The sequence below is a fragment of the Choloepus didactylus genome, chromosome 3 (genome assembly GCF_015220235.1).
Source record: "Choloepus didactylus isolate mChoDid1 chromosome 3, mChoDid1.pri, whole genome shotgun sequence".
Classification (NCBI taxonomy): Eukaryota; Metazoa; Chordata; class Mammalia; order Pilosa; family Megalonychidae; genus Choloepus; species Choloepus didactylus.
This window is the reverse complement of record NC_051309.1, coordinates 6,764,565-6,779,068: the sequence shown is the minus strand read 5'-3', so window position 1 is coordinate 6,779,068 and position 14,504 is coordinate 6,764,565. Positions and strand designations below refer to the sequence as shown.

Sequence of the window (14,504 nt, the reverse complement as noted above, 5' to 3'; positions counted from 1 at the left end):
CCAGAATTCTGCTCCACAGCAAATCCCACTGGGGCAGGTTCCCAACCTCCAGCCTTGCCCTCAGCTGCTTCCTGGGGGCCCAGGGCAGAAGAGGGCACAAGGTGAGCTCCAAGCACCCACTCACTGGGAGGACCCCGGGGGGCTCCCCGACCCTGCCCCAGCCCTACCCCTGCCCCTGCTTCCCAGCACTTCCCTTTGCATCCAGGGAACCCTGGGGGGAAGGGAGGGTGGGCGCGGGTCCCTAGGAGCGCAGCCCCCAAAGCGTGCCACGCTGCCCCCCCGTGGTCAGGGGCCCGAGCCGGACCGCAGCCCCCCATCTCCCACCCAGCCCACTCCGCACCTCCGGCTCCCGCTGGAAGATGACGACCCGGCCGCCCTTGTCGCCCGTGGCCAGCAGCTCTCCGGTGTGGTTGAACTCGACGGTGGAAATGATATCAGCTGGGAGGAGCCAGAGAGACAGCAGGGAGTGCGCGTCAGCTCCCAGAGCCCTCGGGGGTGTGGGTCAGACCCCCCACCCCACCCACACAGCCCTGGGCGGGTCCCCGGGGATGGACAGCTCCCGAGGCACGGGGGTGCAGCACAGGCCCCTGGAGGGCCCCTCCCGTCCCCTCCACACTGCCTGGCCTGGGAATGCACTGCGCCTGGCTCTCCTTCCTCCTTCCCTTCCTTAAGGGAGGAGCAGGAGGTTTTCCCACGTGCTCACCTCGGTGATTCAGGGAGATTTTCTCACAGGCTCACCTCTGTGATTCAGGTCCAAGTCTGACCCTCCCCAGACCCAACTCCCATGCCCCAGGGACACACTGGGCTACCCGTGTCCCTACCCAGCTCATGGTCCCACAAGGGGCCCAGTGGTGCGAGCAAACATGGGGTAACGGAGTAGCAGCTCTAGGCGCTGGGTGGACAGGGGCGTTGGTGAAGGGGGGGCTGTTCCCCCAGGATGGGGCGGGAAACACTCCAAGAAGCCCGCATCTGGGGGCGAGGGGCTTGCAGGTGAGTGGGGGAGGGGACAGCATGGTCACAGGTCTGAGTCACCAAGGGGCCTGCCCCAATATCTCCACCTGACATCCTTGGGGGGCGTGGGCAGGGAAGGGAGAGCATGCAGCCCCAGCGGGCTCCATGGTTCCTGGGCACACCACAGAGACAGAACCCAAGCTTCTGGGGCTGGCATCTGGGGACCCCTGGACGCAGCCCAGCCTCCTCAGACAGGCCTGTCCTTCCCAGCACGTCTACAGACCCCTGAGACATCCCCATGACTACAGCGAGGCTGAGGGAAAACTGTCTCCTTCCCCTCCAGAGCCCAGCTCCAAGGGCCCCACCTCCAGGAAGGCCTCTCGGATCTCCCCCGAGTCTTTGCCCCTAGAACACTGAGCCAGCTCTGAACGCTCCTGGCACTTGCTCTCCCTAATCCTTCCTCACCATGAACTAGATGTTTCTTCAAGGGACTCAGGAACCTTCCTTAGGGGTCGCTTCAAATACCCAGAGGCTGAGGCACCCAGGGTGGCCCCCTGTTGGGCAGGTGCTCAGATAAATGATCACCCCATCTCCAGGCCTCAGTTTCCCCATCTGGGAACCAGGGGACACGCCCTTCTGCTTCCAAACTTCTTGGGTCCCATGAGCCGCAGGGAGAAGGTGGAGGAGGGGGGCGACTGAGCCACATATACCTGGGGCCTCGGGTGCAAGGGGAGGCCTGGCAGAGGGGAGCCTGCCCTTTAGCACAGCCCACCCCCGGAACCTGAGGGCAGTGCCAATGGCAAGTGTTACTGAAGTCACAAAGTGAATTTTACTTTTTAAGTTGAATCTGCTGCCAACGTTTGAAAAGAGGATGATTTCATATAAAAATCCACATTTTCTAGCATGTCTTGAAAGAACAGAAAGGTCTGGAACACTGTCCCCATATGCTCCAGCAGCAGTGTGCAAAAGTGGGAGCTAGCCAGGGCTGACCTTCTTTGTAATCCCTCACTTTGCTGAGCTAGATTCTGCAGCCACCAAAATCTGGAAGCCTGGCCCCCAGATGACAGACCCACTCACAAACAGCACACAGAGCCGACCCCTCCCCTGGCGACCCCCCCACGTCACAGCCCCGGCCTCACCTCACCTGGACTGCAGCAGGCCAGAGGCTCAGCTGGCCTCCCCGCCCTTAATCAACTCTCCTTCCAGCTCAAGGTGACCACTGAATTCCTGGGTCACATGCTCTCTCTCTGCCCATCAGCCCCCACTGACCCCCAAACCTGAGTTCCAGATTGCTCCCGACCCCTTCCCCATCTCAGGAGTTAGCAGCTGCATCCTTCCACTTGCCCAGGCCACAGATGTGAGTCACCTTTGACACCCACCACCCCTCTCTCTCGTGCCCCTCATCAAGTCCTCCTGCTCGCCCCTCGCAGTAAATCCAGAATCCAACCAGCTCTCCCAGCCCCTTGCCTAGATTCCTGCCACAGCCCCCTAACAGATCTCCAGGCTTTCTCCCTCACCCCAGTGCCACCTAAAGAGAGCAGGGAGGGGGCTGCCAGCACCTGGGTCTGAGCACGTCACTCCGCTGTTCAAGACCCTCCGTGGCTCCCCATTTTGCGCTGAGAGCAAAGCCAAGGTCTCACGGGGATCCACAAGCCCTGGGAGTCCTGCAGCCCCCCAGGCAGACCACATTAGGAGCCCCATTGTCCCCCCTCTCCTGCACCCATGTCCTCGGCTGTAAAGCTTGGTAGGGCCTCCCACCTGGGGTCAGGTAATCTGTCCCCCACCGCCTATCTGTTGCCTCTCAGCTTTTGGCATGAGTTGCCTTGCTCGGCAGGACACCAGCAAACCGGCTGCAAGCAGGGACTGGAAATGGTCATAGGCACTGGGATTTACTGTCCTGCACCTCTGCTGTGGCCAGAAGCAGGAAGCGTCCAGGCTAGCTCACTGTCCGGGCTAGCCCACTGTCCTGGGAGGAGGCAAGGCACAGGCAGCAGAGCCGCCCCAGCCAAACCCAGCCTCGGCAGAGCTCAGTGGACCCACAGGGGCACAGGCAAGCCGGCTACATTCCCCCAGCCCTCACTGCCGATGCGTGATCAATACCTGCTCATCGTTCGTGTCACGGGCCTTTCGGGTTGTCAACTCATCAAAGGGTAACGGACACCCTCGCTCCCAGCCTCATCTCCTACCACTTTCCACCTTGCACTTCTGCTCTGCTCTCCTTGCCATTTCTCCAAATATCCAGGCACCTTCTGTCTCAAGACCTGTTCTCCCTGCCCAGAAGGGATTTCCCTTGGGGCTCAGCACGGCTTGCTGATCTCCCTTACTCCCTCTAAGCCTGCTCAGGGGCTGCCTTCCCAGGGAGCCCGTCCCGGCCCACCCGGTGGGAAGGTGCAGTCCCCACCCCCACCCCCACCCAGAACCTCCCTGTCCCCACGAGCCTGGTCTGCCGTCTTTCCATCCCGCAGTTCATCATCTTCTGGCTCCCCCTGGGTCCTCCCCCATGAGGGCAGGGAGTGGGGTCCCCCTGGACCGTGGCTGCCGTCTCAGGACCTGGAAGGGCACCTGCGCGTGGTAGGCACACTCTCTACATTCGGTCCACGAGGGCCTTTTCTGCGGGCCCTTTCCGGGCAGCCCGTGGCCCGCGGTGGCCTCCCGAGCCGTGGGCAAAGGCCAGCTTTGGTAGCGACAGAAAGGATGAGAGCAGCCAGCTATACAGGCTGGGCATAGTCACTGATCAGGAGAGAAGCACCGACATGTCATTCAACTTAAAAAGACAAGGTCAGAAGAGGAAAGCAGCTCTTTGGGAACACGTGGAGGCCCGCTGGGTCAGCTCCGGGCAGCCTGCCCCAGACACACAGCCACGTCCCCGTGCGGACACCTGAGCCACAACCCAGCAGAGCTGGGCTTCGAGCTATTTCACATTAAAATCCCCTAAGGGGGAAAGAGTAGGCTGTGGAATCGTATATGAAATGTTCTTAATGACATAAACCAGGGAGCACAGCCATGTTAAAAAGCAAACTGGGCACAGGGGAAAAAAGCTGGGAAAACACACTACAAAATGTTAACAGAGATAGATCAGGGTGATCAGAATAAAATCGTCTTCCCTCCTCTTTCTACTTCTCTATGTTTTCTAAATTTTCTGTAATGATTATGTATTATGATGATGAAGGAAAAATAGCAACACTATTAAATTAAACCCCCAATGTCACGGGGGTCACCCAGAGTGAAGGCAGCTCATAAATGCTGGGTGGTTACCACAGTAACAGACACTGACGTCCGTGGCAATTGATCAGTTCTCTGTCATTTTCGCATCCGCTGCCTACTGTGACCCTCACGCCGGTCCCCACGGGGGACAGTCCCATCTCCATTTGGCAGCTGGGGAGACAGAGGCCTCGTCCGGAGGTGACCACCTCACCCGCTGTCTGTGGAGGTCTCGGCCCCAGCCCCTCTGCTGTGTGGCCTGGGGAAGGTCACTTGGCTTCTCTGAGCCTCAGTTTCATCATCTGTAACACGGCAATAGTTAAGGCTGCCCAAGGGTTGGGGTTTAAGTGAGACAATGTGGGGGAGAGGTTTGGTGGGGAGGGAGGGAGGCACCACGACTCCCCAGAATGATGAGTTACCAGAATTTTCTGGACGGAAATGATGGCCACCATGGAATTCACAGTGGCCAGCTCAGAAGTGTGTGCAATGATCGTGTAGCAGACCTCACTGTGCAGATACGGGGGTCCTGACACCAGCTCCCCAGCCCTGTTCTGTAACCATTTACAGAGCACCCAGCAGGCCTTGAACCCACTCTTACCCAGGTCAAGGCTTTGCCTCCTCAGGCCCAGGAAGGGACTGGTGCAAGTTTAATATCTATCAGCGTCTTTGAGAGTTTGCCTTAGGAAAAGTTATCTCCCCTGATGCTCTAAGTTCCCACCAGTAAGACCATGAGATATTTTGGTGGCCCCTCTGTGGACAATGTCCATCCTCTCGTTATAAAATGTTTGACACATACCAAGCCCTGATACCACCTCCTCCAGAAAGTCTTCTTGGACTGCCGTCTCCTCCCTCCCAATTCAGTGGCTTTCCTACAGCTAAGGTCTTGCACCCTCGCTGGGTACAAAGCAATGCCACATGGGTGGTCCTTGTCTGCCTTGTCTCTCTCCAGCAGAGGGGAAAGGGTCAGGTATTTCTCAGATCTGAATCCTCCCCGCCCCCTGCCCAGTGTCCAGCACAGTGTCTTGAATACAGAAGGCAACCCAGCCTTGTGGTTGGTAATATTAACTCACATTCCTTGAGCGCCCACAACGAGCCAGGAAGTTTTGTTTCTGGTAATGGCCTAGTCACTCCCATTAGATTAACTTTCACAGAAAACAACTATAAACCCTTGGGAAATGCAAACTGTCTGAAGACACTGGGGGAGAGACCAAACGCAGGGAGACACCGTGGGGAGTCAGCAACTGGGGGAAGAGAGCCATGACGGGGGTTTTCCATTTTCAAGAATTCAGCCTAAGAGTAAGTCCCAGTGTGTTGTCATGTGGCTGCTGAAACCCACATAGAAAACCGCAGTCTCGCTGCTGTGATAAGCCACAACACAGAGTCTAGGGAAATCCCAGCAGCTGGAAAGCGAGCGAGTAAATCCTGGAACGGGGAGACCCACAGGGGGATCCCCAAATGCGGCATGGACATTCTGCCGAATCTTCGACCACAAACCGTACATGCATGGGACGGACCGCAAGCAGCCCAGCTAAGGCTGAGCGAGCTGAACTGAGATTTTAGCTGCTGCCCACCACTGCAGAGACGGGGTGTGCAGTCCCGTCCAGTTAACAAAAATGCGCTTTGGAGGAACTTAATAAAAGTCTGCGGTCTTTATAGGGGTACCATTCACAACAAAATTATTTGATAAATGAAGAAATAGTTAAACATGATCCTACTTAGGATAAAAGAGAATCAATGGAAACTGATCCTGAAATGTCCTAGATATGGGAATTCACAGACATGTTTCAAAAGTAGCTAGTAACTACATTCAAGGATGTAAAAGGAAAATATTCTCAAAGTGAACAAAAAGTAAGAAAATCTCAACACATACATAAATCTACAAAAAGAACTAATTGGAAATTCTATAACTGAAAAATACAATATCTAAAATAGAAAATTCACTGAATGGCTTAATGAAAAATTTGCAGTAACAGAAGCATTCTTGAACTTGAAGGTCTATCAACAGAAATAACCCAATCTGAAGAACAGAGAGACCAAAACAAAACAAAGCAAAAAAACAAAAACACACACACACAAAAACAGATCTTCAAGGACCTGTAGAACAACATCAGTAGTTCTAACACATACATCATTGGAGTCTCAGAAAAAGAGGCAGGAAAGAGCAAAGTTAGTAGAAGAAAAGGGTGAAATAATGATTGAAAAATACCCCAAGTTGGTAAAAGACATTTACAAATTTAGCAAGCTCAGCTAACTCCAAGCAGGATAAATACAAAAGAAAATTCCAACAAGACATCATGATCAAATTGCTGAAAATCAAAATAAAGAGAAAATTCGGTAAGTGGCTAGAAAACCAATTATTCAAATGACTGCCGACTTCTCATCAGAAATAATGAAGTCCAGAAGACATTTTTAAAGTGCTGAAAGAAAAAAACCACAGAATCAACCCAGGATTCTGTTTCCAGTAGAAATATTCCTCAAGAATGAAGCTGAAATGAAGACATTTCAGTTGAAGCTCTCCAAGCACCAGTGCTTTAATCTCTCTCGAATTAATGGCCTATGATCATCCTGTCCTTACAGATGAGGAAACTGTCCTCACACCACATGGCCTGGGGCTGCCACCAGCTGCAGCTGCACTCTCAGGCTCCCAACTCCACCACGGGTGAGGTCTGCCAAGCCCACCCAGGACCAGTGTGCGCCCCGAGTCACCCCATCATGGGTGAGGGGCTGCCTCCTGAGAAACGCCAGGCTGCCCCTTCGCTCCTGGGGCCCACGGTGGATTGGACCACGCCCCCCACAGAGAACACGTTCTTACTCTCAGTCTGAGTTCCTGTGGTGTGAGCCCATTTGTAAACAGGACCTTTTGAGGATGTTATCACTAATTAAAGTGAGGTCAGATTGAATCAGACTGGGTCTGAATGTGGGTTCCTGGAGGACTTATAAAGAGGAAATTTGGACGCAGCCCATCAGTGGAAACCAGAAACTGGAAGAAGATAGAAAACGTAGAAGCCAGAAGTCAGAGGAAGCTGCAGGAGGGAGCCAGAGTCAGCAGAAACTGGAAAGCAGACGCAGAAGAGGGAGAGGGCCGTGTGACGGACACAGGCGCAAGCCACGGAGCCCCAAGGTTCCTGAGAGCCAGCCCCAGAGCACCACAGACTCGGGAGAAAGCTTGGCCCCGAAGCCTCTGGAACAGTGGGACAATAAATCCTGCTATCACGCCAACCAGTGTGTGCTATTTGTCACAGCAGCCCCGGCAGACTGAGGCAGGATCACTCCTTCCTGCTGCACCTCCAGGAAAACCCCAGATGGAGAGGCAGACCTGGAGGAAGCAGCTTGGCGGAGCGCAGGGACCACTGGTCAGGCGTTCTCAGTCAACACCCCGAGGCTGGGTGGCACGCGGCCCTCTCGGTGAAAGCCCAGAGCTGGCGCCCCCGATCCTGCACTGGCCCATGACTTGCTTTGGCCAGCAGAACAGGAGAAGTGACCCGGCTTCTGCTTTCCCTCAGCCCCCGGCCTCCACCACGTGCGCAAGCCCAGGCTCACCTGCTGGGGGACGCGAGGCCACATGGGGCAGAGACATGCTCACCCCAATGAGCCAGTAAACCCCACCCATGGGAGGGCCCAGCAAAGATCAGCAGGGATGCCCTCCTCACCCACAACCACCCACATGTGTGAGGGAGCCCAGCACCACCTGGGGAAACACCCGGCTGACCCACAGACTCAGGAGCAAAAATAAATGCTTATTGTTTTCAGCCACTGAGTTTCAGGGAGATTTGTCACACAGCAGGGGCTGACAGATACAGAAGGGGTTTGCCAGGCAGAGGGCAGAGCTGCAGCAGACTCTTTAGAATACAGGATGGCCATCCCATCTAGCTTTACTTTATAACTTTTTTCAGGGTGGGAAGCATTTAAAAGGAAAGACTTTCCGTATCAGAAAAAGTTCTTAAACTTTCTTTTGTTTTCAGTGGGCACCCACTCCCTCCCTTCTCACCACAGTGCCTTTGACCAGGCTGTTTTCTCTGACTGCAGCGATGCCCTTCATGGTTCACTCTTCAGCTCTCAGTTTAAGTGTCGCCTCCTCCGGGAAGCCCTCCAGATCCCCCCTGCCTACACCCCGTCCCTTTATTATGCATTTGTATTACAGCTTCTCCTTTTAGCCCTATGACAATCCTTGGGTTGGGTGACAGATGGTGGGCAGTGTGAGGCAGCAGAAAAGGGCACAGGCTTGGAATCAGCAGACACAGGCTCAAGTCACAGCCTCACCATTTCCTGGCTGTGTGAGCTCGAGAAGTCACGTCTCCCCGAGACTCAGTTTCCCCACCTGTAAAATGGGGGAAATGACACCGACCTCACACCAGGCTATGAGAGGACAGGATTAATGGACATAAAACATGATGTTAAAACAGGGCTCCTCAGATTTCCTGAGGTAGGAATCAGAATCGGAGGGAGCGTGAGGCCCCGGGGCCCTCCTCCACGGGCAGACTTTAGAAGGAACTGGCTTTGAGAACCCCTTCTGTCGCTTTTGGATCCCCTGACCAGAGCAGGTTACATTAATCAGTGGTTAACCCTCTCGGGACTTGCTGAGAGCCCGGGTTCTAGCACTTCACACATTTTTATCTCATCCTCTAAATAACCCCAACAACTTATGGTAGTATTATTATCACCCCCATTTTACAGGTGAGTTCATCAAGGCATCAACAGGATAAACAACTTGCCAGATGTGCCCCAGCTACTGAGGGCTGAGCTGGGGTCTAGTCCCATGAGGGCTGGCTGGGGTCCTTGACTAGCCCACCACGCTCGTCCTTCTCAAGGTATTTAAAGGGGAACGTGGAGGGGCAAGGGGAGTGCAGAGGAGCAGGGGAGCGGTGACAGCATTTCCTAGGAGAAACCAGGCGCTGAGCTGGGTCTGCCCCCTGCGCCCATTTGGGAGAGGGATCGGGGAGAGAGCTGTGTGCCTTCCCCAAGCCCGTGGAGACCCCTGAAGAAATCCACGTTTCTGAAGGTGGGAGACCAGGCCTGAGACGCTGAGACCGCGGGACCCAGGACAAGGAAGGGCCGCTGCAAGCTGAGCAAGGGGACAGCACAACTGGAACCCGGTCATCTTAGGTCCTCTCTGCTGGCGGCTGGGAGGGCCAAGGGGAGCGTGGCAGAGGACGCTGGGGGACCACTGTACCCAGGGGCCCAGCAAAGTCTGCAGCTACTGGGCATCCAGCTGGGACCACCCAGGTCCAGGGCTCTGCATGGGGTGGCCTGGCAGGAAACTTCTGGACGCCCAGTGAAGGGCCCATGAGCGAATGGAGTAGCTTGAACCCCTGACCAGGCCCACCCAGAGCCCCCAACAGGCCCACCCAGGCAGGCAAAGCCACCAGCAAGCAGGAAGTGGCCATGGCCTTATGGCCTTGCTCCCCTCCCAGCTTCCATCCCAGAGGCACCCTCGGAGCAGCCGGCAGCAAGCCCTCCCCACTGTCAGCCTCTGTCACGGAGCAGCCCCTGGTTTCAGGGACAGAGAAGGAGAAATGCCAAGTCCTGTTTGGAGTCTTGGCCACCCTGGGGCTGAACACTGGCATTCCTGAAAATGCACCGTGAGGCCACCCAGGGCAGAGGAAGGCCACCTCCTGGATTACACTTCAGGGAAACAGTGGAGATCAAAGTGTAGAGGTGCTGGGATCCCAACCCACGCCTGCCTGATGCACCCCCAACTCTCACCTGGGAGCCCCCTGCTGGCTCCTGTGGGCTCCAGGCCCCAACTAGCGATGATCAGTAGTAGTTATCGCAACTTTGCAGCAGGCCCCCCTGTCAGCTGCAGGTGGCTGGCTGTGCTGCCCCTGGTATCCAGCAGGTGCCTGGGTCCTGCCCACTGATGGGATACCCCCCACACACAAGGTATGTGTGTGCCTTACTCTTTCTGACTAGTGACCCTGAGCAAGCCACCCCTCCTCCCTGGGCCTCTGCCCTCACCTGGGAAAGGGGGAGCAGGGCCACCGAGAGTCCCCAAGGGCCAGGGCTGGGCGGGATGCTTGCCCACGTGAGCCCATGCAAGCCTCTCGATGCTCGGCAGGTGGTGCCAGCTGTCCCTGGACGACGGTCTGGCTCCCCCAAGGGAGCTTTGTCAAAGGCAAAGCATTTCCAAGAGGGGACGCAGTGGATGGACAGTTATATAAACAGTTAAACTGGGGCTTGTGTTCATTAATTTTTCTTTTTTTTTTTTTTTTTTTTACTTTCATAAAGGGGGTTTATTTGGTAATAAAGTTACAGTCTTAAGGCCATAAAAGTGTCCAAGCTAAGGCATAAACATGAATATATCTTCACTGGAGAAAGGCTTCAGTGTCCAGAAAACCTCTGTTAGCTGGGAAGGAATGTGGCTGGCATCTGCTTGCTCCCAGGTTGTGTTTCAAAATGGCATTCACCAAAATGTCAGTGTCATCTTTCAATGGCTGTCTTCAAAATGTGTCCCTCAGCTGCAGCAAGCATTTGGGCCTGTGTGGCTCTTTTTAAAGTAGTACAGTAACCAATCAAGATCCACGCTGAATGGGTGGGGCCACACCTCCACAAGATTGCATCAAAGAACATGGCTTTTTCTGGGGGACATAATATATACAAACTGGCAGAGTGGTGATATTTACAGGTGAGATTACAGAGAGAGAGACAGAGAAAGAGAAAATGACATGTACACAGAGTTATATGTCATTTTTCAATCCTAATGTTCTGTATTTGTATATGCTGTCTCATATCTTTTTCCTTATGAGATTTGCTACAGCATCCTCTACTTAACTGACCATTTTTAAGAAACGGTATTCATACTTATCAGTTCAACTATATTTTCTAGTGTAGTAATTTCTCCTTTTGTTGTAAATATTTATTTCCTTTTCTACAGGTTTATAGCTCCCTGTGTTGAATGTTTATTTTATGATTTCTTTTATAATAAGAAAAGAACTTAAGACTATGAATATTCCTCTGCATACAGCTTTAACTTCATTCTTTGAAATGTGCGGGACACTGTTATCGAGTTCTGACTTGGCAGGCCTGGGCCAGGGGAACTGATCAGCCCCTAGGAAAGGTAGTGGGGCACGGGTGGTTGCGCCCTCCACGGCCCCCCGGGCCTGAGAAAGTGGAGCCGAATGCAGGCCCCATTTCCTCACCCCAAAGTAAAAACCATTGGGGAGGGCTTGCCGGAGAAAACCGCCCCCTTTACCTTGCCCACCCACTCCCCGTTACCGGAGCAACTCCCGCCCCTTTTCAATCAACCTCCGCGCCCTCTCAGAACCAATCCAAGCCTTTAACCCTTACAGCTACCCCGCCCTCTAAATGCCCGATATAAGCTTGTACTCTCCCCTAATAAACTCTCTTGGTTTTCTTCATCCCAAAAAGAAACGTGTCCCGCCTGTTCCTTTCTCGCCGCCCTCCATACTTGCACGCCTCCCGCCGGGGACCTGGCCAAGTCCCCCGCCTCGCCCTCGCCTCCGGGAAAGAGCCCCCGCCGCCGGTACCCTCGGAGCAATCCCGGGAGCCTAGGATTTAGCAACCGGCCGCCACCCTCCCCCAGACGAATCAACTGCGGCCACATAGTGTGACATATATAAAAATTAAACTTTTGCTTATTCATTCAAGCTACTATTACTATACATACTATCTTATAAATTAATTTTGGATTAAAAACCAGCTAAAATATTGTGAAATAAGATATGTTTCATTGGTGGGGAAGTGAATATGAAAATGATACAGTTCAATGTCTTAGTTTAATGGCTAAGAAGAAATACAGTTTATCAATGGTATATTAATTTTTTCTTACACTAATTTTATCCCTTCAAATTAAATTAGTAACCCATTTATAGTTATGGAAAAAGTACCCTTGGTACTTAACTAACTAGCTTTTCCTAACTGATTTAGATTAAAAACAAAAACTGCTACATCAGAAACATGTTGACATAATCAAAGGAAACAGCTGTTTACAAAAAAGGAGTCATTATAAATAAGTAAATGGAATTCAAATGTAAAGCTATCTTTTGTTTCTCACAGCTAATATCATTCTATCAATATTCGGACTTAACGGAAAATAAAACTCAAACCTCAGTATATCTGTTAAGATCCAATAATAGTTATGTCCACATCAGGAAAGAATAAATAGCAAATTTACAAGTCAGGGTTTTGTTTCTAACTCTACTGTGAAAAAAAAAAAAAAAAATCATTCTTTAGCATAAAAAGGCTCCCTGCTGTCTTTATTATAAATATAAACACAGGAAAGGTTATTTGAGCTGGAGTCCCTACTATGAATTAATTGTAAAGATGTGTGAAATCAACATATATTCACTTACTGATAGGTATTGCCTTAACCAAAAGCTGGCAATCTTTAATTACACAAAGAAATGCTTATTTCTGACATGTATAAACAGAATTTTAATGGACAGGTTTTATAATTTTCCTTCTTCACTCACACATTGGCCAACATTGGCCAGCAATAGATCTCTGCAGTAGCATAAGAACTATTCAAATAATGATAACATGCATGCATATATCCAAGTAACCTGTTCTAAATTCCAAAGCAAAGCAAAAAAAAAAAAAAAAAAAAAAAAAAAAAAAACAAACATTAGAAAGACTGTCTACTTATCTCTCTCATTAATCTTCTATTAATGTGCCTACTCTCAAATCTCAGAAAAATATTTTCATAATTACCAAAATTAACAAAATAATTAGATGATCTGTAGATTTTAAAAAATGACTGATACCATCAATCATACTGCAATTCCCCCTATGAGCACTACTGTACATACTGGGGGTGTGAAACATTAGCCACTAATTGGAAGCCTCCTGTTCCTAATCATTACCTTACCTTAAAGTGGGCCCCTACAGGGTGCAAACTCCCTACAGTTAACTGGCTCGGCCAAGAAAGTGAGGGATCCTGCACACATCTTAATCTTACAGTGCAGCTCCCCACTGATCCCTCCTGGTTACTCAGTCAAACTTGGGGCTTCAGAATCTATGAGAAAGGAGCCGACCGAGGATCACTTATTCTCATAAAAAAGGAGGCTGTAAGCCAACCATGCCAAAATACTGCATTAAAAACACCCTCTGGCATAGGTCCCAACCAAGTCCTTAACCCCCTTTTTCCACAGCCTTCCAGCCGCACCTCAAGTACAAGCAGCGCATCCGGAAACCGCACCTCAGCTACAAACAGCGCATCGCCAACCCCACCACCCCAACCTTTTCTGCCCCCCTCTCGTTACTCCTCTCCCCTCCTCGGCCTTATCCAAGCGGCCTTCACCTCAGTGAATTCCTCCAACCCCAATCTTACCTCCTCTTGTTGGCTTTGCCTCTCCACTTCCTCCCCCCTGTATGAGCCAGTTGCCTCCAACCTCTCCTTTTCAGAAAACACAGAGGACAGCCCCTCGGAATGCAATTGGAATACCTCTGCCGTCCCCCTAACCTTTCATTCAGTCTCCTTTACAGGAAAGTGCATCCGCCCTCGCTCCAGTAACTCTCCCAGCCTCACTGCCTGTGCCAGCTACTCATCTCCCAGCAGCTCTGCAAAATTTCTCATTCCTCATAACTCCTCTCAATGGCTCTGCTCCTCTACAGGACTTACCCCCTGCCTTAACGTGCAAACCCTCAATACAACTAATGAAACTTGCCTCCTAATTGTCCTTATCCCTAGGGTCCTATACCACAGCGAGGAAGACTTCTTCCTCCGCCTGGAAACAACTGCAGCTTCTGCCCCACTGCAAAAGCGAGAGCCCATCACCGTCCTCACGATTGCCTCCCTCCTAGGTCTTGCAGGCGCTGGCACCGGAATCGCTGCATTAGCCAGTCAAGGCTCCGCCCTAACTCACCTCCGGGCGGCTGTTGACGAGGACATTCGTCACCTACCGCCGAGGCCTCGACCTTCTCCTCCTCAAAGAAGGAGGCCTCTGCGCCGCCCTAGGAGAAGAGTGCTGTGTATATGCCAATTCCACAGGTCTCGCCGAGGACAGCCTAAAAAAGGTCCGAGAGGGACTGGAACAACGCAAAAAAGACCGTGAAGCCACCAGCTATTGGTCCCACATCTTTACCCCCCTCCTCCCATACCTCCTCCCTCTCATCGGCCCCCTACTAATGATTATTCTAGCTCTCACCCTAGGGCCCTGCATTATCCGCAAAATTGTTCAGCTTGCTAAGAACCAAGCCAATGCTGTCTTTTCATCATTTGTGCAAGTCCAGTATCAACAACTTGCCTCCACTGAAGAAGCTGACCCTCCGCAGCGTCGCCACCCTCGTCCATCCCGCAAGCAGCGAGGCCCCTCTCGAACGCCCAGGCGCCACACCAACGTCGAGCTCCAGCCTCTCTAACTACCATCTACCCCTATCCCTTCCCCCACCTCCCC

The 14,504-nt window shown here is 52.3% G+C and overlaps 1 protein-coding gene across 4 annotated transcripts in view; it reads right to left on the bottom strand.

Moving 5' to 3' along the window:
- PPP2R2C (protein phosphatase 2 regulatory subunit Bgamma) overlaps nucleotides 1-14,504 on the bottom strand; it is a 243,861-nt gene that overhangs the window by 60,481 nt on the left and 168,876 nt on the right. For all 4 annotated transcript variants that reach the window (XM_037829346.1, XM_037829348.1, XM_037829349.1 and 1 more), the window contains one exon: nucleotides 341-438. In XM_037829346.1, coding sequence (XP_037685274.1) covers nucleotides 341-438 — 98 coding nt within the window. The remainder of the gene's footprint in view (nucleotides 1-340; nucleotides 439-14,504) is intronic.